A 17,794-nucleotide genomic window follows, 5' to 3' on the forward strand; every position below is an offset into this window, starting at 1 on the left:
ACCGTCAACTGCCCTGCAGCCACCTGGCCCATTGGATATCAACAGCAAAGGCGGTCAGGAAATTGAATGATCCGCCAAAAAAAAGTCCAAGTAATGGCTGTAGCCCGCCCAAGTCCCGGCCAGTCCCCAGGAGTGCCAAGACACCTACCCCGTGCTCCCAGTGGACAGCAGCAGCCCAGTGCTTCTGGCCGTCGTCGAGTTGCCCTGTGCTCAGCTTCCCTTCGCGACTTGGCACCCGTGAACTCCAAGTTGTCCTGAAGACGAAGCGACGGCAAGACGGGATCTGCAAAAGTCAATATCGAACACCCCCCCTAGGAACTGCAGGCAATTCCACGATCAGTTACCACGACACACAGCACATCATGAAGCTGTCAACAATAACCTGCGCCCTGTTGGGTCTGGCCAGCGAGGTTGCCGCCACGGCCCTGACTTACAAGCTCGTCGCCAACGAGAAGGCCTGCTTCTTCGCCACGACCAAGAGGGCCAACGAGAAGATTGCCTTTTACTTTGCCGTACGCCTACCCGATCGATAAATGCACGCGACCGTCATGCGCCGGGACCGAATGTGCTAACTTTGGTGGTTGCGCAGGTACAATCAGGAGGCTCGTTCGATATCGACTATGAAGTAACCGGCCCCGATGGCAACGTTATTATGGATGGACAGAAGGAACGCCAGGGCGACTTTGTCTTCACCGGCAAGCATATTGGCGACTACAAGTTCTGCTTCAACAACGAGATGAGCACCTTTGCCGACAAGTTCGTCGACTTCGAGCTTGCGGTCAGTACACCCGGACCCCCCTTTTACTCCACCACCTACCACTTATACTGACTGTGAGAGTATAGGTCGAAGAGGAGGCCCGCGTTACCATCCCTTCGAAGCAGGGCAGCTCCCCCGAGCAGACCTCGGCTCTCGAAGAGTCCCTTTTCAAGATCTCGATGCAGCTTTCTACCGTCACCCGTAACCAAAAGTACTTCCGCACGCGCGAGAACCGCAACTTCAGCACGGTCAGGAGCACCGAGAAGCGAATTGTCAACTTCAGTTTGATTCAGATTTTGCTGGTCATTGCGATGGGTGCTCTACAGGTCTTCATTGTTAGATTCTTCTTCCAGGTAAGCTTCACCTTTTGTCCAATGTTGCATCCTGGCGTCAGAATTCTAACATGTTTCACAACGCAGGGCGCGCGGAAGGGTTACGTATAAACGACTACTAGTTTTATGCTCTCAAGGAGCAAGATTGATTTGGTCTTGGCCGGGCGTAAGGCACAAAAACAGCACAGGTCTTGCTTGCATGGGGTGTATATTATAATGATGGCTTACGAGATGGCGAGGGAGAGGGCATAACAACAACATGCGCTTGTGTCTTGGTTTTCGATCTACATGTATGACTGATGGATTTACTTGGCGGTCAGGTATCTTTAAAACATAATAGAAGTTCACACGTGCAATGATATGCCATCTTGGGTGTTCGGCAGATAAAGTGTTCAGGCTGGAGGGTTCAGGCATGAGCTATTGCGACCCAGAGAGTCGTCAAATACCGGGCATGTATAGGGGAACTTCAGACTCAACATCCATTTCTCATGATATACCACCCGCGGTACACAAAGGGAAAAGGGGTCAGCGTTTGGTGTTTTGATATTGACCCCTGGGTAAGGTACGTACCTTACATACAGTACAAGTCACTGATAAGGAGGGCGATAAGACTGCCCCTGTCTCGTCTACGCCAGCGCTGCAGTACCGGCTACAGGTACGTACCCTGGCGCCACACTGGACCTTGGAGCGTCGCGCTTGAGCCACTTACCGTTACCTGGAACTTCTTTTCGTTGCAGGCAGTGATGTCGAAGTAAACGTCAACTGTCAAACTCGATTGCATATCAAGGGTCCGATCTCGCGGCAATCAACTATTATCCAACAACCACATATCTATCGACTACCATGGCTTCGATAGCAGCAGGCCTGTCTCAGGCTCTTCCGAAGCCAAAGTACAGCGGCGAATACGAAGAATCAAAGTCACAGCAACGCGGTCCCAGAATTGTCGGCGCCGGCCAGATCGACGAAACCCAAGTTGTCCTGAGGGTCAGTAATCGATTCCTCCACCATCCGCTTTCCTGCAATCAAGATTTGGCTGATGCTAACATTGCGGTCTTACAGAGAACCGGACCACCACCGTATGGAAACCGACAGGGCTGGCGACCGCGGGCACCAGAGGATTTCGGCGATGGCGGTGCCTTTCCAGAGATCCCCGTTGCTCAGTATCCCTGGGGCAAAGACGCCTCGAGCAAGTCGAACGCGCTAGTTGTCCAGGTTGATGGAGAGGGCAAGGTCGACTACACAGCGATTGCGCGACAGGGCCACAGCAGCGACCGGGTCATCCACGCATCATTCAAGGACTTGATCCCATTGCGACAGAGGGCCGAAGCGGGCGATCTCGACTTGTCACGACCGAGCAAGGAGGAGGTGGAAGCAACGGCGGAAAGGACCAAGAATGCACTGGCTGCGCTGGTCAGCGGCGCCGTGGCGTCCCAGAAGCCCAAGAACATCAACATCAACACGAAGCGAGAGCCGACCTTTGTGCGCTACACGCCATCGGCGCAGATGGGAGACAACTCCAAGAAGCAAGACCGTATCATGAAGATTGTGGAGCGACAGAGAGGTATGTCCATCCATCCAAGATTTGGTAACTAGCTATGGGCGGCAGGCTAACAGTTGGCAGATCCTATGGAGCCACCCAAGTTCAAGCACAAGAAGATTCCCAGAGGACCCCCGACTCCTCCTCCTCCAGTTATGCATTCGCCTCCCAGGAAGTTGACGGCCGAGGACCAGGAAGCATGGAGAATCCGTAAGTTATCCACCTGCTGTCATACAGAAACCTTCCACTAACAGGCACTAGCACCTCCTATTTCCAACTGGAAGAACCCCAAGGGTTTCACCGTCCCGCTCGACAAGAGATTGGCCGCCGACGGCCGTGGTCTGCAAGACGTGCAAATTAACGACAAGTTCGCCCAGTTCTCCGAAGCCCTCTTCATGGCTGACAGACACGCCAGAGAGGAAGTCCGACAGAGAGCCATGATGCAACAAAGGCTAGCAGAGAAGGAGAAGGCACAGAAAGAGGAACATCTCCGCCAACTTGCGCAGCAAGCCAGGGCAGAGCGCGCGGGCGGTGGACGGAGCAGGAGATCACGATCCCGGTCCTACAGCGGCTCCGAATCTCGCTCCGGGAGCGACGACGACTCGGAGCGGGAGAGAAGGGAAGCGCGCAAGGAGAAGCAGCGCGAGGAGGAGCGCAAGTTCAGACAGTCGCGCATGGGCGCGGAGAGGAGAGCGCAGGTCATGGCCCGCGAGATGGATAGAGATATCTCGGAGAAGATCGCGCTCGGTCTCGCCAAGCCCACGCAGTCTAAGGAGGGCATGTACGACTCGCGCTTGTTCAACCAGTCTAGCGGTTTCGACAGCGGATTCAACGAGGACAACCCGTACGACAAGCCGCTTTTTGCCGCCCAGGACGCCATCAGCAGCATTTACAGACCCCGTGCCAACGCGGAGGATTTCGACGACGAGGCGGCGGGCGAGGGCGAGATGGCGAGGATCTCGAAATCGAACAGGTTCGGCGAGGCCCTGGGTCGTGGCACGTTCAAGGGTACGGCTGAGGCGGAGGCGAGGGAAGGACCGGTGCAGTTCGAGAAGGACACGGGTGCGGATCCCTTCAACGTGGACAAGTTCCTCAATGAGGTGGAGAAGGACGGTGCTGCTTCCTCTTCGAACAAACGCGGCTTTGGGCTGAATGACGGAGAGAGGGACTCGAAACGGACGAGGATTGATGATGATGAGGACTAAGTCCGTGGTTCCAAGGTGCTGAGGGGGCCGATCGTGTCACATATTGGCATGGGTTTATCGTACTGCATGCATATCGAGGAGTTTGTTCACACTGGCGCGGATTCAGACATGATGCGAGCGAAATAGGATATAGAATGCAGTCGCTTGGGTTCCCGATCTAAGCTGAGGTGATACATGTTCACATATTGCGCTTTCACATGCTTCATCTGAAGTGAAGGTTTGCAAATGCCATAGCTGACTATCAAGAATGGAGATCATGTTCATCTATTCGTCCCTAGAGTACCAGAGCCTCCCCCAAAATGCCGAAACATCCAATGCCTGTATCTTGTAGTATTTGTACATGTAAAAAAAAAAAAAAAGCATCTATGCCACCTTATTTAACGCCGTTTCCCATCGTGCCCATGTCCCAAGTCTTTTGTTGTCCATGTACACACACACACACACCCGATCTGCGTCTTACTGCCTTTTAAGGTCCCATCATCCCCTCCTCAGGGTTCAGCACCGAACCCAGTAAGTAGTAGTACACCAGAACTTTTTGTCAAACACAGATCTAACCCCTTCTCCCTCCTTCTGCTTCTCCCCATCATCCTCTTCTTCTCGCCAAGTGTCGCCACCCTTCCCCTTCTCAAACCCCCTTCTCATCACCCTCTCACTCAATCCCCACACCCCTTCCCATCAAACTTACTCCTCCTCAGAAGGCATCCTCATCCAAGCATCAATAGCGGCACTAAACGCCGCAAAGCCCGCACACCCCACAGCAGCCGCCTGCGGGCCTCCATTCCTCGCCAGGATCGCGCCCGTCAGACAACCCGCCGCCACACCGTTGCCCAGATCATTCTTGGCCCTGAGCCCTTCAATGCCGCACTCGATGCCGCTGAACAGGGCGCCGACTTTGGCAAAGTTCTTGGCCGTGCTGTACGACCGCTGGCCCATGTCCTTGAAGCCGTGCTTGAGCTGCTCCTTCAGCGGCATCGAGGACAGGTCGACGGGCTTGTAGCCTGGGATTCCGGCGGCGGCGGGGTTGGCGCCGGGGCCGGTGCCGGGCGTGGTGGGGGAGTGGTAGGGGGTGTCGTAGGCCATCTATTAGTAGGAGAGAGGGGGTGTTAGTTATGGGTAGCTAGAGGGGAGGGAATGGGGGGAGGAGGGAGGAGGAGGGAGGAGGAGGGAGGGGAAACAAAGGAAGGGGAAAAGGAAGGAGGGAAGGGGAAGACGAAAGGAGGGAAAGATAGGAAAAGGGAAAGGGAACGGCAGAAAAAAGGAAAACGTACCGAAGCCATAAACATTCCAAAAACACCACCTAGCGCAAAACCGGCGCCACCGCTCATGACTGTCTTTGCGAAGCACGATTCCATGGCTTTTTGCATCTGTGTTTGTGTTTGATCATCTCGTTAGCGTCATCTCCTTTGTGATCTTCTCTTCCGATCCTGACGTTAAGTAACCAAGTATTCTTCTCCGTCTCAACATCCCGTCCTAACATCACCCGCTTGCTAGACCTCTGCCTGTCAGGCTAGACCAGTCCAGTCCAGTCTAGCGACAGCCAGCCAAGATACAGACAGACAGACAGACAAGGAGGTGGACATAGCCAGCTGGTATAGACAGCTATAGCTGACGAGCAATCACCACCAATGTCACCATCACCACCGCCATCCACGCGCCCCTCCTCCCTTTCCTCCTCTTTTTCCTTCTCCTCCACAGCAATAAACAAAGGCTCGGGTAAGGTGTCTACTAACCCACTTGATATTCGGATCATTAGGATCATACCCTCCAGGCGCAGCACCACCAGCACCACCGCCGCCGGGCATACCAGGGAAGTTCATCGTGTTGTCTGGTTGTGGACGTTCGACGTTCGGTTCTTGGTTTTAGGTTTTAGGTTGTAGGTTCTGCGGGGGCTTGTCCGGCAAGCAAGTTCGGCGCAACGGTTGTTCGTTCGTGGAATCGGTGGAATCGAGGTTCGCGGCGATGGAGTTTGGTCGGGTCTGGGTTCAGTGAAAGGTAGGTATGGCTGATTACTGAAGTACTTGTTCGTCGGCCGGTATTCGTTTTCTTTTAGGTACCGTGGGCGATGTAGATAAGCCCGGTTCGGAAGATGGTATGAGATTGGAATCGTACGAATCGTCGAGATCCGGATACAGGACGATGGGTGTACAATGGACGTCTCGTTCAATGGGACATGCAATCCGCTCTCGCTCCGGTCGGTTGGTCGTTCACTGCAAGGATGGCGATGGGTCTATCAGTTCAACTGGAGCGCTGAGCGGGTGGGCGGGCGAGCGTGGGTGGGTGGATTGAATATGTTATCGCGAATCCTCCGTCCGGGGAACCGCTTATCGGGCAAAGGCAAGATTTCTGCCTTGCATCACCGCCCTAATTTGAACATGCGCAGCACATGCGTAACCGCTGCCGGGGCCGTCCCTCGGCGTCGCCCGGGTCCTGCGGCTCGCCCCACCTCGGACATCTTGCCATGTGGGTCTCTCACCCGCGACCTTGAAGCCGTTGTGGAGCCATGTTCATCAGAGTTTCATCCTGAGAAGCCCTCAAGGTGCCCGTCAGTTAGAAAAGAAGCCATTTACACCAAAGACATCACCACACACTGAGCCTATGCCCTCGTTCCCCGAGGACATTGCTTTATTAATATCTATGTTCATTGTGTGTCCAATGCCTGGCAAGAAATATCTACTCGTCCCCCACGCCTTTGCCCATGCTTGCATGCCGTCCGTCGATGACATAACACGACTTCTAGGACTTTTAGGAGTACTGTATAAACATGATGATGGCAACGAGTGCACCGCAAAATGCCCGACTTAGGGACTTCCTGACGACAAAGACCGCATACACCCACAATTGCTCAACAGACGCCAGTGTACAAGCCAGCTCTTTTCCTTCTCAGCAAAACGAACAAGGTTATCGCAAGTGCCACCGCCCAAATGCCCGCCTGCTGCGCAATGTAGTGTACATACTTCGGCCAGACTGCGGGCAGCCTACCCAAAAAGAAACTTGGTCGGTAATAACTTATGCAGAAAACAGCAAGCTCACTCAACACCCCCAGCATTATCCATATCCCACTTATCCCTTAAGGAACAAGTCACCACCGCCATTTCGCGCAGACCTTGACCGATCAACATGATCCAAGCCAAGGTAGTCTTCTCGCTCGGCCGTATCGTACAGGACGTCATCTATAGAGGGACTGAGTTAGTCACGTCATTGGGGAGACGATACCGGTAGGGGTCACAAACCGTCTTGGAGATAGATTGGTCTTGAGAACTGTGCCCGTCTGACCACAGCGAACTTGATCTTCTCGAAGCTCTTGCCCTTGATTCCCAATCTCTTTTCAAGCCGCTTCTTAGTCTCCGAAAACCGCTCGCCCTGTGAGCACCATTTGGTTAGATGACAAACTGTTCAAATGGTGTTGCATGTGAACTTACCTCTTTGATCAAGAATCTGAACGACATTCCGTGAGCCCTGCTTGGTTCATTTTGGAAGTGGAAGACAGTTATGTACTGGTTAGGATCAGTAACACCAATCTCTTCCTCGGGTTTCCGTTCGGCCACAACGGTGGTGTATTCGTTAATCGAGATGACAGGGTAAGTCCTGTCGAGATCCCTGTACCACTTGTTGTTGCTGACCTCGAATACTCGGATTTGGCCGGCCTCCTCTTCACTGGGAATCTTGGCCTTCTTGACCAACGCCTCGATGAGGTCCTCAACCACACCACTCTTGGTTACAAGAAGATCGTATTGATCCTACTGCAGCGTTAGTAACGTAAAAGGCCACCAATTGTTTCCAGCCACTTACCTCTTTTGTGATGCCCTCACTGAGCCAAGTGACCTTGATGCTCTTCTTGGTGTCTAGCTCAGCAAGACTAATGTCAAGGACTTCATAGTAAAGTGCGTCTGACAGTTGATTGAGATTCATCTGCCCGTATCCCGGCGGGGTAAGGATCCTCTCTACCGTTTGGTTGGATAACCTCTTCACAGCCGTCCTGGGATTACCATTGGCGCCGTTGATGGTATAGAATCGGATATGAGTAGGATCAACACCTATGTGCTCTCCGACCTTCTCCGACATTTTGTCATAGCTCATCTTGGAACTCAAGACAAGCTCAAACTGAGGGTACTGCTGGACATCAGCCTTTTGGGGGTGGGGGCAAAACCTAACGACCTTCCGATGGAACAAGAAATCGTAATATTCCCTGGCATCCGTGATCTTGTCCGAGGATTTGGCGTCTTCAGAAGGCTTGCTCTCGCCAAGACCAAGTCTTGACTTGTGCACATGGGTTCGTTGGAAACATATTATGTCTCCGTCCTGCAACTCCTCGGCCTTGAGGGTTTCCTTGCCCCGCAGTCCCTCTACCATGGTTGGCTTGATCTCCTCAAAGAGTTGAATCTTCTCCCCACTGGGGAGTTTTTCGCCCCAGCCCATCTTCTTCAGAATCACAGGGACCAGATCCTCTACTTTCTTGTCCAACCTCATGTAGACATGCCCGACTCCCCTCAACGTCTGGCTCTCCACGTCGAACGATTTCAAAAACAACAAGATGTTGTCCTTGACAATAGCGCCGTTAGCTTGCGCCTGGTACGATGGCCAGATGGGTTCGCCGTCCGCGTTGACCTCCTCAGCCACTTCAGCCCACACGCGCAAGGACTCATCCCTCTGCGCAGTAGCCTTGGAATAAGTTTCCTCCACTGTAAGCTGAAGATCCATAATCGGAGCATCCGGGCGAACCGTCTTGTTTTGACGATTGACCATTATCCACAAACGAACACGTCTAGGATCTTGTCCGAGGTCGACTGCAATTTTGGCAACCAACTGCTCCAAGGTATCCTGGCGAAGAACACGGTAATAAATTGGTGCCCCGGGATCTTGGTCAGGAGTCGCGTCGAAGGAGGTCAGATCGGTACCGCCGTGTTGCTGGAACGTCGCCTCGGTGACGGCCTTTACCCCAATGTAAAGGTGCTGTTCCTCCCTCTCTTTGCGTCGAGCTTCGCGAGCAGCCAGCTCCTCTGCGAACCTGTTGCGGAGATGTGGAGGCGTGTCCTCCTCGGTAACCGGGGTAAGGATTTGATCGACGCGGGACTTGCGGATATACACGAGCATGTAGGCGCTGTTGGGCCGCATGATTGGCGTCTTCTTTTGCGGCAAAGTCCTAATTTGTCCATTGGGCAGCCGGAAAGGACCGCCAAAGTTGTCTTCCAAGACCTCAAGCTTCCTGGCCTTGGTGACTTTATCATCATCGTACTTGTACCAATTTCCGTCCTTGGCGGGCTTCAAGAAAGCGTAATAGTGGCCGGTGTTAAGGTCTCCGCTGTGCACCAGCACACCATGAAGCTCGTATTCCCAAGGTTCCGATCGGTCGGCGTCTTTCTCGAGGAAGGGGGCGGCATCGAACTCCTCGGGAAACTCGTAGCGAGCATTGATCTTCATCATGGTGTCGCGCTGGATGTCGTATTCGAAGCGTTTCAGCTGCAGATGCAGGACATCGGGAAAGCTCTGGAAAATGACGCCCTTGTTGGCATCCTGGAGCTTGTACTCGTCGCCAGCATAGTATTGGTTTTCGCCATCCAATTTCTCCACCTGAATGTAGTCCTGGAAACTCTCCAGCAGATTCTTGTTGCCGCTGACGTTGAGTTGGACGTCCCAGAAATCCTCAACTCGGCTGGATTCGTACGGAACGTTGATGCAGGAGATGAATGTTTTGATCTTACCGCTGAACATCTGTGCCAGGGCTTTCTCGTGCGGTGTGCCCTTCATCTTCTCCTCCATGCGTTCCATCAGTTTCCGCGAGAGTTCCTGGACGTCTTGCTGTTCGAAAATATGACGAGTTTCCCATCCAAAAGACTTGGTAAGCTCACTGGTAGCCACGGCGCTATTTGATGTTTGCAACTGATAAAAGAGTCGTTGTAGAGTATAGGCGCTGTTCATCATGCTCTCGTCTTGCTCGGTAGGGATCTGGTAGATAATCTGCAAGCCAGTCAGCATGCGGGGGGGAAGCAGAGAAAAAAGAACAAGAGGTTGGTCTCTTTACCTTGCGGAAAGCATTCGTGAAATAGAGCGACTGTAAGAGCGAGTTCAAATAGCAAGTGGCGCCCTGGTTTTTAAGGCCAACATAGCCTGTCTCCTGCTTCGAATCGTAGTTGTTGAAGTTGTGCCACAAAACTCCTGTTTCATCCTCGACAATCCTGACGTAGGCGCTGATGTTGACGCTGTCGTTTTCGCCCAGAGGACGGGTTGAACCGTCATAAGGCTGGTTGAACAGCCTCCGGAGTTCCAAAAACCGTGTAAACCCCCAATCGCTCTCCTCCTTAGTGAAGCGGTGATGGGCGGAATGGTGGTGAAAGACGGACGGGTCGTTGGGATTCCATAGCACTAGCGCAAACTGGACGCAGCAGCTCCATTTCTCGGGCATCTCGTCGGCTTCGAATCCGTGTTCCAGGTATATCGAACATTGATCAACATTGTTGCCATATGGGAAAAGAAGGATCCGCCTTTAAACAATATTAGTATCCTTAGCAGATTGAAATGAACCACCGAGAGATACTGACCATGGGAAGCCACCGGCCTGGAAGACGGGGCCATGCTCCTTCTTGTTTAGGCTGCGCCAACCCTTGATCTCCCATGTGTGAACCTGATCCTCAAGGATTGGGGGTTCGTCGATTAGGGCCGGAAGGACGTGATCTTTCATGGTTTTGACTAAAGCAGCGTCAGTCGTAGAGCTTCCAGAAGGACGGGAGGGGGGGGTGCGTTGTTGTCGTCCAACTCACAGTCATTGGCGAGGACAGGAGCCTCCTTCTCGTCAGCATCCGGGGTGATGATTGCGACATCGTCATTATCGACGCCGTTTGGTTCGACGATGTGTTCCTCGGGTGTATCAACCAGCATGGAGTTGGGCGATGGGGCATCGGGGTTCTGTTCATCCTTAATGCCAATAGCCAGATTAGCGAGCCGGTCGTCAAGTGGCGGGGATGGCGAGGGAGTCAGAAGAGCGCGGGTAGTGGGGTTGCCCATGTTGAACATCGAGGGGCAAGTAGAGGCGGACGACAGAGAGGAGAAGGATAGGATGATCAGACAAGCTGGATTGCTCGCGGGAAAATCGGGTGCACGGGAAAGGTAGATGGTGAGGTCGACTTGTTCGCCGAGCTGTTGAAGGAGACGATGGAGGGGGGACAAAAGGTGCGCTGATGACGGTAATGGTCTTTGGTTTCCGGTGCGTCAGAGACTCACCATAATGCCAGCGGGCTACAGGAGCTGCAGAGGGCGAAGTTGCAGGAAGTTGCGGATTGTGTCAACGACAACGGACGTCCTGGTGGGAAGTGACGACTGTTGGAACAAGGGGACTACCTAAGGTAGGTATGCCTCGCTTCCGTTCTTGCAATCAGTGAAAGCTTCGTGGCCCAGTGTGTGCTCCTTCTCTTCTGACTTGAGTTGGTTTGTACTGCGACTTCCGGCAGGCGATGCGGAGTATTCGGTTGGGTGGCCGGAGGATACTCTCGAACGAATGACTGACTAAGAGCGCAGGTCGTGGGCAGGCGTGGAGAGGAGATCGGTCGTGGTAAGGAAAGAGCAAAGAGGATGAGAAAGGGAAGGAAAGGTTGGCGATACCTATGGAGCAACACAGGCGCAGGTGATGGTGGTGGTGGTGGTGGTGGTGGACTGAGTCTTGGCCTTTCTTTGGTGGATTCGATGGATGCAGGTCGTGCAGTGACGGGAGTGGCAGTGAGAGCAAGGTGAAAGTCGTGGTTGGAGAGGTCACGGTCTTTCTTGTTCTTGTTGAAACGGACTTCTTCGATACTACCTACCTCTAGGTCCCGTCACCCGCCGCGGTTGCCGGGCCGCGCGCTCTGAGTTGTTGAATGGCAGCAATGTATAGAGGTATGGAATGTCACTGCACGCAAGGAAACGATTCATTCATCTACATACTCTAGGTACGTACAGACATCTACAAGTTCGTTTCGATGCAGTCCATGTGTTGTGGGCTTGAATCATTGTTGACTCCTGGCACGACCGCAGTATTTTTGACTTGTTATAAGAGCACTTCTTCTTTATCATCTACCTCTACCAAGCACAAACGTCGCCTTACTTGAGTTCATACCTCTAGTACTGAATTCTATCATGGCCACACTTCATGGGTCATGGGCGACTTCCTATGTTCGACATTCAATGGGATTATCGTAGCTGTTGGTTCGGCCTGGAGAATCACCCCGCCCAGGTAAGGTATGTGTGCTGTGGGTATTAAACTGACCAGTCGGTGTGTTAGCCAAGGCCGGAACCTCTATCGCAAACCAGGCGGAGAATCACGCTGATATGTTAGTGCATAGTACCACCACTATCCGCCGCTTCTGATGGACACAAGGCTTCCAAACTTGAATGACGTGGGAGATGCCCGCATTGCTGTTGAAACCTGAGCTGGTTCGTTCGTGGCCTCGGACCTCTTGCTCCAGCTCACAGCTGATGTGTTCGCTGAACATTCTCACCAACACTTCGAGTGAGACCCAAAGAGTATTACCGTCTTGGTGGCAGGAGCATTATGGCCAACGACTAGTGAGTGTAGCGAAGCTCCAGTCTGTTTGTCTGCGCAGTCTAGACTAAGGATATGATGATTGCTCGTTAGGACGTCGGGTTGAATTTGCTTCTTCAAGACAACTGACCAGTGACGTAAGTATTGCCGGTTGATTGTTCGCTGCGTCTTCTTCAGAGGTCTCGGTGTATCAAGGGCACGGGCTCTTCAGTTTCGATGTACATGGAGCTGTTAGGTATACCTATAACTGCCTCTTCATCATATGACTGGAATATGGTAGTTTCGGTAGGCAACACTATCATCCATCTGGCTTGACTTGCAGGTAAAAGCTCGTTTCCAACAATACATACTATCAGTCCAGTCACCTGGATTCACCGGCTGTTTCCGATGTCCCTCTTTCGAGTTTCGAATGGCCGTCGGGCCGATCAACCCCCAAAATGCTCCAGAGTGTGGGGTCAAGTGCAACACAGCAGGAGCAACTCTTTCCCTTCGAATCGCCTCATGCAGTGCTAGGACGTTCATGGACAATCTGAACGAGGTGCCTGCCCTGATTGATGAAACTGTGAGCTTCAATATTTCTGACACGAATAGGAATGACCTGACCTGCTTCGTTGACGCCAACATCTGTCGTGTCTCCGTGACTACATTTCCAAGCATATGATCCACGGCAACCTAAAAAGCTCTAGGCCCCTGACCATTCATCCCGCGCCCCCCTAGCGTAATGTAAACACTAAACCAAGCTTGTGATAACCAGCGGGGCCCCCCATATTCCCTGGCCCGGTCCAGGGCCTAGCTTCTAACGTGGAGGTGCATCTTGCTCCGATTATCGCTCCCCAGTCCTGACACAACATTGTGACAGCCCAACTCTGAAGACTCCCTTTTCCTCCTTTTCCCCATAATCACATTTTTTACGCATGGCATCGACGGTATGCCGTATTTCTTGCTGCAAAATGTCAAAGCGCCCGTCCGGCTGATGAGCACGGCGGGAGTCCTGAGCATGGCGACACAAAGAGGAAGCCGAGGACAGCTCCTCAAGCTGGCCATGACTCGAAGCTTCAAGAGCTCTACCTCTGTCGTAACATCAAGACTATCATCAGCACCACCAACGAGCGCACGAACAATATCTTCAACCCTTCAGACTCGATCCACCTCTACTTACAGCCAACATAGTCCGAAATGGCGGCCGGTGTCTGTCCTAGATGAGTATGCGCACTTCCTGCCCTTGCCTCAGCGTAACCGCCAGGAACTCGAGCTTACAATGTCGTCTCTTTACTCTACAGATGGGTCGCAAAGGAAGCTCGAGCGGTCAGTTTGCGCCAGCTGATGGTCTTCGGCCGCTCCCTGAACGAGTCAAGGTTGATCAGCTCTGCCAACTATGTGCGAACGGAACTTCCGACGAGGTAAGTTCCCTCAGAGTCACACCCAATCTTCAGAACACGGGAGCTACAGAGTTCTGACCATGTGAACCATACTCACAGAATCGCCCACCGAATCCGCGACATGCAACGCCTCCCCTACGTAGTGGTAACCAACCCGCACATCAACCAAGTCTACGACCTCTACTACACAGCCTTTGACACCTTCCGCAAGATTCCCGAGATCAAGACCCTCGAAGACAACGACGCTCTATGCGCCACCATCCGCTCCACCCTCAAAGCACATCTGACCGTGATCCCCAACCTAGCCATGGGCATCCTAGAGTCAGCCGGGCTCATGGACGCAAAAGAGCTGGACAAGTTCATGAACATTCTTCTCCGGTCCCGCATCTCCCGCCGCGTCATCGCCGAGCAACATCTAGCTCTAACCGACACCTTCAACGCCCCCTGGTTCTCTCCGGGGGCCAAGCTTTCCGACTACGAGTTCATCGGCGAAGTCTTTCTCAAGTGCGTCGCCAAGGAGGTCGTCGAGCGGTGCGGCCAGGCCATCCGCGACATCGCGCAGCGCGCCTACGGTCCGGACGTGGCGATCCCGGAGATCAAAGTCGACGGACATCTGGAGGCCAACTTCCCGTATATCCTCAGCCACCTCGAGTACATCATCGGCGAGCTCCTCCGTAACTCGGTGCAGGCCGTGGTGGAGAAGCACCAGCGCTACAAGGAGAAAGTCGCCGCAGCGGGAGGGAACACGGACGAGATCGGCCCCCCGCCCGCGATCGAGATCACTATCTGCGAAAGCAATCAGCACGTCATCATCCGCATCTCGGACCAGGGTGGCGGCATTCAGCAGGACGTTCTCCCTTATCTGTGGTCCTTCAGCAAGGGGCCGTCGAGCCAGCAGCTGCTCGCAAATCTGGGACAGGTGCCCAAGATGGCGGCGACGATGCAGGAGCTAAAAGTCGAGGGTACTTCCTCCTCTAGCGGCGGCAACGAGGCCAGTGAAGCAACAACATTGGGCAAGATCCAACAGCAGCAGCAACAGCAACAGCAACACCAACACCAACAGCAACAGCAACAGCAACAGCAACAGCAACAGCAACAGCAACAGCAACAGCAACAGCAACAGCAACAGCAACAGCAACAGCAACAGCAACAGCAACAGCAACAGCAACAGCAACAGCAGCAACCCCAACAAAAACAACCCCAGCAACAACAGATCAAGGGAATCCATAACGGCCACAACTTCCCCGGCGATCCAGGCTACAGCAACTCCTTAGCAACACTAACCAGCCGCCCGCCAAACTTGCGCTTGGGCATGGGACTACCCCTGAGCAGGGTGTACGCCGAGTATTGGGCCGGTAACCTGGCGCTGCACAGTCTGGAGGGGTACGGGGTGGATGCGTTTTTGCAGATTTCGAAGCTGGGGAACAAGAACGAGCAGTTAACGACGCGGGCAACGATGGATGCGGTTTAGAGAGCATCCATCGAAGGACGAAGTGAGGTGGGCGGTGGAAAGGGACATGGAGAAGGAAATAATACCCATTGGTTGTTTTTTTTCCCAGTTGGTTGAATGGTTCAGTTCAGTTCAGTTCAGTAAGCATGAGAGCAAAGGACGAGGAAGAAGGGTATCACAGTGACCTAGTGTTAGTGTAATGGATGGGTTATTCCGTTCGGTGTCATGGATCTGGGGTTATCCCGCGTTCCGCGTTCGTGTATGTGCAAAGTTGGGCGGGCTTGGTGTACGGAGCAAACACTCGTATTTTTTTTACGCAATATCGTTAGCTGGGCATGATACGTATGGAAATAGTAATTCACGATTGCAACGTATGCTAATACTGAGTCCGCCAACCTAATCATCGTTAGCAACTTACACTCAGAGTCACTACAGTCATGAAATCAAAGCTTGTACTCAAAAGTGGCAGCCTTTCTCATTATTTGGTATCATTGAAAGGGAGGCTGCTAGCAGAATTACATCGTAGCTAAGACGGATAGAAAAAAAAATGGCCGTGATGGGTAAAAGTTAAGTGGTAAAGGGTGGTGGTAAAATGTCAGTTGCCGCTCGAAATCCGCCAAATATCTGTAACTTTTTCATCCCCATCTCCTAGGACTCCCTGCACGACTCTGGTGGCTATGCAGAAGAGCTTGGGAAGATGGGGGAAACCAGGGCATGTGTATAAAAACATAAGGAGTCGCCCCTTTCTAACAAGCCTCGACTGATGACCACGCCAATCTACCAAACCGCAGCATATCCATGAACATCGTCTTCAAGGTATGTAAGTCGCCTAGTTCGTCTTCACGTAAACATGTCGAAAGAAATCGAGGCGCAGGTACATTAGTGCTCGATAGACCGGGAGACAGTCGTCCCCCTTGTGTTGACCGCTTAACGGCGACCGTGGCTGCGGACGGCGCTTCCCTGCAAAGACTCGAGCTCCATCTCGAGGGACTTGATCTGGGCGTGGGTCTGTTCGAGGTCCTTGTTGAGACGGTCGCGCTCGGCAATGAGCTTCTGCTCCCACTGCCTGAAGCGCTGCTCCTCGATCTTGACCTGTTCTGTGAAGCGCTTGCGGAGAGCCTCCTCCTCTTCCTTGAACTTGGGGTTGTCGAGCTTCCTTGGGCGGGCCTCGCCGAACTTGCGAGTCTCCATCTGTTGAGCGCGGTAAGCCTCGTAGTGAAGCTCCTCTGTTGTGTGGATAAGGTCCAACATGTGGGTGCGGATAAGGATCGAACGGAGCTTCTTGAAGTCGCAGTGTTCCTCGTTCTCGACCTCGGCAACACCCCACGAGTACTGACGACCCTTGACAATACGTCCATCGCTGGTCTTAACATCCTTCTCGGAACCAATAACGGCAAAGGGCATGGCGGCCATCAAGCTGCGGGCGTGTTGTGCGGCAGCCTCGTCATCCTCCTCAATAGGTGGCTGATAGATCTTGATACCCTGAGCTTCGATGACGGCACGGATCTAGAAACAACTGTTAGCGACGACTTGGGAAACATGTTAAGGAAAAGAGCAAACACTCACCCTGGACTTAAATCTCGCCAGGTCGGCGGGGCTGAGAGTGTCGGCCTTGGCGACAACGGGGATGAGGTTGACGCGAGAGCAGAGCCTCTTCATAACCTCGATATCTAGGGGCTTAAGGGTGTGACCGGTAGGGCGGATGAAGTACAAGCAGGCGTGGACACGGAGATCGATCTTGTCCTGACGGCGGGGTTGTTGCTCCTGGAGCATGTAAGACTCGTGCTGGTCGTCGAGGAATTCGATAATGGGCATCCATGAGTCGCGGTTGTTGACGTAGTCACCAAAGCCGGGGGTGTCGATAACAGTCAGGCGAACTATAAGCTGGTCAGACAGAGCTCTCGTATAAGTCACCACGGTCCCCTTGCGCAATCTGCTAGCGTACCCTTGAAGAACTTCTCTTCTAGCTCAGCCTTTGTGATTTCGATCTCGACCGTCTTGTCGACCTGCTTCTGGTGGCGCCTCTTGTGGTCGGCATAGTTCTTGATGGTCGTGGAGAACAGCGTGTTGATGAAGGTGGTCTTGCCGAGGCCGGACTCGCCAGCAACCTATAAATCCATCCACGCCGTCAGCATTGGGTCACGAATATGAGCTTCAGCAAGCTTTAGACGGTGAAGCGCACCATAATAGTAAAAGCAGCGCCCCTCTTAGCAACAATCTTGTGTCGCTGGTTAGGCAGATTGGCAATGCCAATCGGTGAGGCGCTCTCGCTAGGGGCAGGGGACATCTTCAAACTGGGCGAAACACACGAAGCTGGGAGATAATTATGTGTAAAGGATTAGGTCACGATCCCGTTGCTGTAACGGCGAGTAGAAGCACCGGCAATTGGAGAAAGAAAAAGAGGGTCGGGCGGGATGTGTGGTGTAGTATGTGGTGCAGTGGTCGTGGATGAGAATCGAAATTAGGTTGGTGTTGACAGTGGACGGGTGGGAGCGAGAGACAGACGAGGATGGAACTGCAGTCACAGTGGTGGACGGGGACCTGTCGTGGAGCTCTGTGCTTCGTTCAGGGGAATTTGCCTGTTCAAATTTCCAGACCATCCATCTGGCCCAACCCAACACAACA

At 53.2% G+C, this 17,794-nt stretch overlaps 6 protein-coding genes across 6 annotated transcripts; 3 read left to right on the plus strand and 3 right to left on the minus strand.

Moving 5' to 3' along the window:
* Positions 1 to 262: 262 nt before the first annotated feature.
* On the plus strand, positions 263 to 1,441 carry SMAC4_02646 (uncharacterized protein). Its single transcript, XM_003352163.2, has 4 exons — positions 263 to 512; positions 590 to 778; positions 844 to 1,110; positions 1,177 to 1,441. The coding sequence occupies exons 1-4, from the start codon at positions 363 to 365 to the stop codon at positions 1,198 to 1,200; spliced, it is 630 nt and encodes a 209-aa protein (XP_003352211.1). The 5' UTR covers positions 263 to 362; the 3' UTR covers positions 1,201 to 1,441.
* A 378-nt stretch (positions 1,442 to 1,819) lies between these two features.
* On the plus strand, positions 1,820 to 4,146 carry SMAC4_02645 (uncharacterized protein). The gene is made up of 4 exons (XM_024655489.2): positions 1,820 to 2,073; positions 2,149 to 2,650; positions 2,711 to 2,836; positions 2,888 to 4,146. The coding sequence occupies exons 1-4, from the start codon at positions 1,933 to 1,935 to the stop codon at positions 3,829 to 3,831; spliced, it is 1,713 nt and encodes a 570-aa protein (XP_024511371.1). The 5' UTR covers positions 1,820 to 1,932; the 3' UTR covers positions 3,832 to 4,146.
* A 33-nt stretch (positions 4,147 to 4,179) lies between these two features.
* SMAC4_02644 (uncharacterized protein) lies at positions 4,180 to 6,193 on the minus strand. Its single transcript, XM_003352161.2, has 3 exons — positions 5,562 to 6,193; positions 5,100 to 5,195; positions 4,180 to 4,911 (listed from the first exon to the last, which is right to left on the minus strand). Exons 1-3 carry the CDS (start codon positions 5,646 to 5,648, stop codon positions 4,513 to 4,515), a joined length of 582 nt encoding a protein of 193 aa, XP_003352209.2. The 5' UTR covers positions 5,649 to 6,193; the 3' UTR covers positions 4,180 to 4,512.
* Positions 6,194 to 6,440: 247 nt separating this feature from the next.
* Positions 6,441 to 11,517, minus strand: SMAC4_02643 (uncharacterized protein). Its single transcript, XM_066089814.1, has 8 exons — positions 11,047 to 11,517; positions 10,587 to 10,740; positions 10,368 to 10,515; positions 9,851 to 10,310; positions 7,621 to 9,786; positions 7,251 to 7,568; positions 7,062 to 7,191; positions 6,441 to 7,001 (listed from the first exon to the last, which is right to left on the minus strand). Exons 1-8 carry the CDS (start codon positions 11,047 to 11,049, stop codon positions 6,892 to 6,894), a joined length of 3,489 nt encoding a protein of 1,162 aa, XP_065946175.1. The 5' UTR covers positions 11,050 to 11,517; the 3' UTR covers positions 6,441 to 6,891.
* A 1,240-nt stretch (positions 11,518 to 12,757) lies between these two features.
* On the plus strand, positions 12,758 to 15,538 carry SMAC4_02642 (uncharacterized protein). The gene is made up of 3 exons (XM_003352159.2): positions 12,758 to 13,543; positions 13,621 to 13,740; positions 13,819 to 15,538. The coding sequence occupies exons 1-3, from the start codon at positions 13,269 to 13,271 to the stop codon at positions 15,188 to 15,190; spliced, it is 1,767 nt and encodes a 588-aa protein (XP_003352207.2). The 5' UTR covers positions 12,758 to 13,268; the 3' UTR covers positions 15,191 to 15,538.
* Positions 15,539 to 16,096: 558 nt separating this feature from the next.
* On the minus strand, positions 16,097 to 17,749 carry SMAC4_02641 (uncharacterized protein; the record flags this gene model as incomplete). The annotated part of the gene is made up of 4 exons (XM_066089813.1): positions 17,352 to 17,749; positions 17,115 to 17,277; positions 16,736 to 17,046; positions 16,097 to 16,675 (listed from the first exon to the last, which is right to left on the minus strand). The coding sequence occupies exons 1-4, from the start codon at positions 17,454 to 17,456 to the stop codon at positions 16,097 to 16,099; spliced, it is 1,158 nt and encodes a 385-aa protein (XP_065946176.1). The 5' UTR covers positions 17,457 to 17,749.
* Between the last annotated feature and the right edge of the window lie 45 nt (positions 17,750 to 17,794).

The sequence above is a fragment of the Sordaria macrospora genome, chromosome 2 (assembly GCF_033870435.1).
Source record: "Sordaria macrospora chromosome 2, complete sequence".
In the NCBI taxonomy this organism is placed as follows: domain Eukaryota; kingdom Fungi; phylum Ascomycota; class Sordariomycetes; order Sordariales; family Sordariaceae; genus Sordaria; species Sordaria macrospora.

Bases quoted from the DNA above. Each gene is read 5' to 3' on its own strand.
- SMAC4_02646 (XM_003352163.2), top strand. From the start codon at position 363: ATGAAGCTGTCAACAATAACCTGCGCCCTGTTGGGTCTGGCCAGCGAG. The intron at 513-589 runs GTACGCCTACCC...GTGGTTGCGCAG, and splicing joins AGATTGCCTTTTACTTTGCC to GTACAATCAGGAGGCTCGTT. The intron at 779-843 runs GTCAGTACACCC...GTGAGAGTATAG, and splicing joins TCGTCGACTTCGAGCTTGCG to GTCGAAGAGGAGGCCCGCGT.
- SMAC4_02645 (XM_024655489.2), top strand. From the start codon at position 1,933: ATGGCTTCGATAGCAGCAGGCCTGTCTCAGGCTCTTCCGAAGCCAAAG. The intron at 2,074-2,148 runs GTCAGTAATCGA...GCGGTCTTACAG, and splicing joins AAACCCAAGTTGTCCTGAGG to AGAACCGGACCACCACCGTA. The intron at 2,837-2,887 runs GTAAGTTATCCA...AACAGGCACTAG, and splicing joins CCAGGAAGCATGGAGAATCC to CACCTCCTATTTCCAACTGG.
- SMAC4_02644 (XM_003352161.2), bottom strand. From the start codon at position 5,648: ATGAACTTCCCTGGTATGCCCGGCGGCGGTGGTGCTGGTGGTGCTGCG. The intron at 5,196-5,561 runs GTTAGTAGACAC...ACACAAACACAG, and splicing joins ATGATCCGAATATCAAGTGG to ATGCAAAAAGCCATGGAATC. The intron at 4,912-5,099 runs GTACGTTTTCCT...TCCTACTAATAG, and splicing joins TTGGAATGTTTATGGCTTCG to ATGGCCTACGACACCCCCTA.
- SMAC4_02643 (XM_066089814.1), bottom strand. The intron at 9,787-9,850 runs GTAAAGAGACCA...ACTGGCTTGCAG, and splicing joins TCACGAATGCTTTCCGCAAG to ATTATCTACCAGATCCCTAC. The intron at 7,002-7,061 runs GTTTGTGACCCC...GTCCCTCTATAG, and splicing joins ACCAATCTATCTCCAAGACG to ATGACGTCCTGTACGATACG.
- SMAC4_02642 (XM_003352159.2), top strand. From the start codon at position 13,269: ATGCCGTATTTCTTGCTGCAAAATGTCAAAGCGCCCGTCCGGCTGATG. The intron at 13,544-13,620 runs GTATGCGCACTT...TTTACTCTACAG, and splicing joins CCGGTGTCTGTCCTAGATGA to ATGGGTCGCAAAGGAAGCTC. The intron at 13,741-13,818 runs GTAAGTTCCCTC...CCATACTCACAG, and splicing joins CGAACGGAACTTCCGACGAG to AATCGCCCACCGAATCCGCG.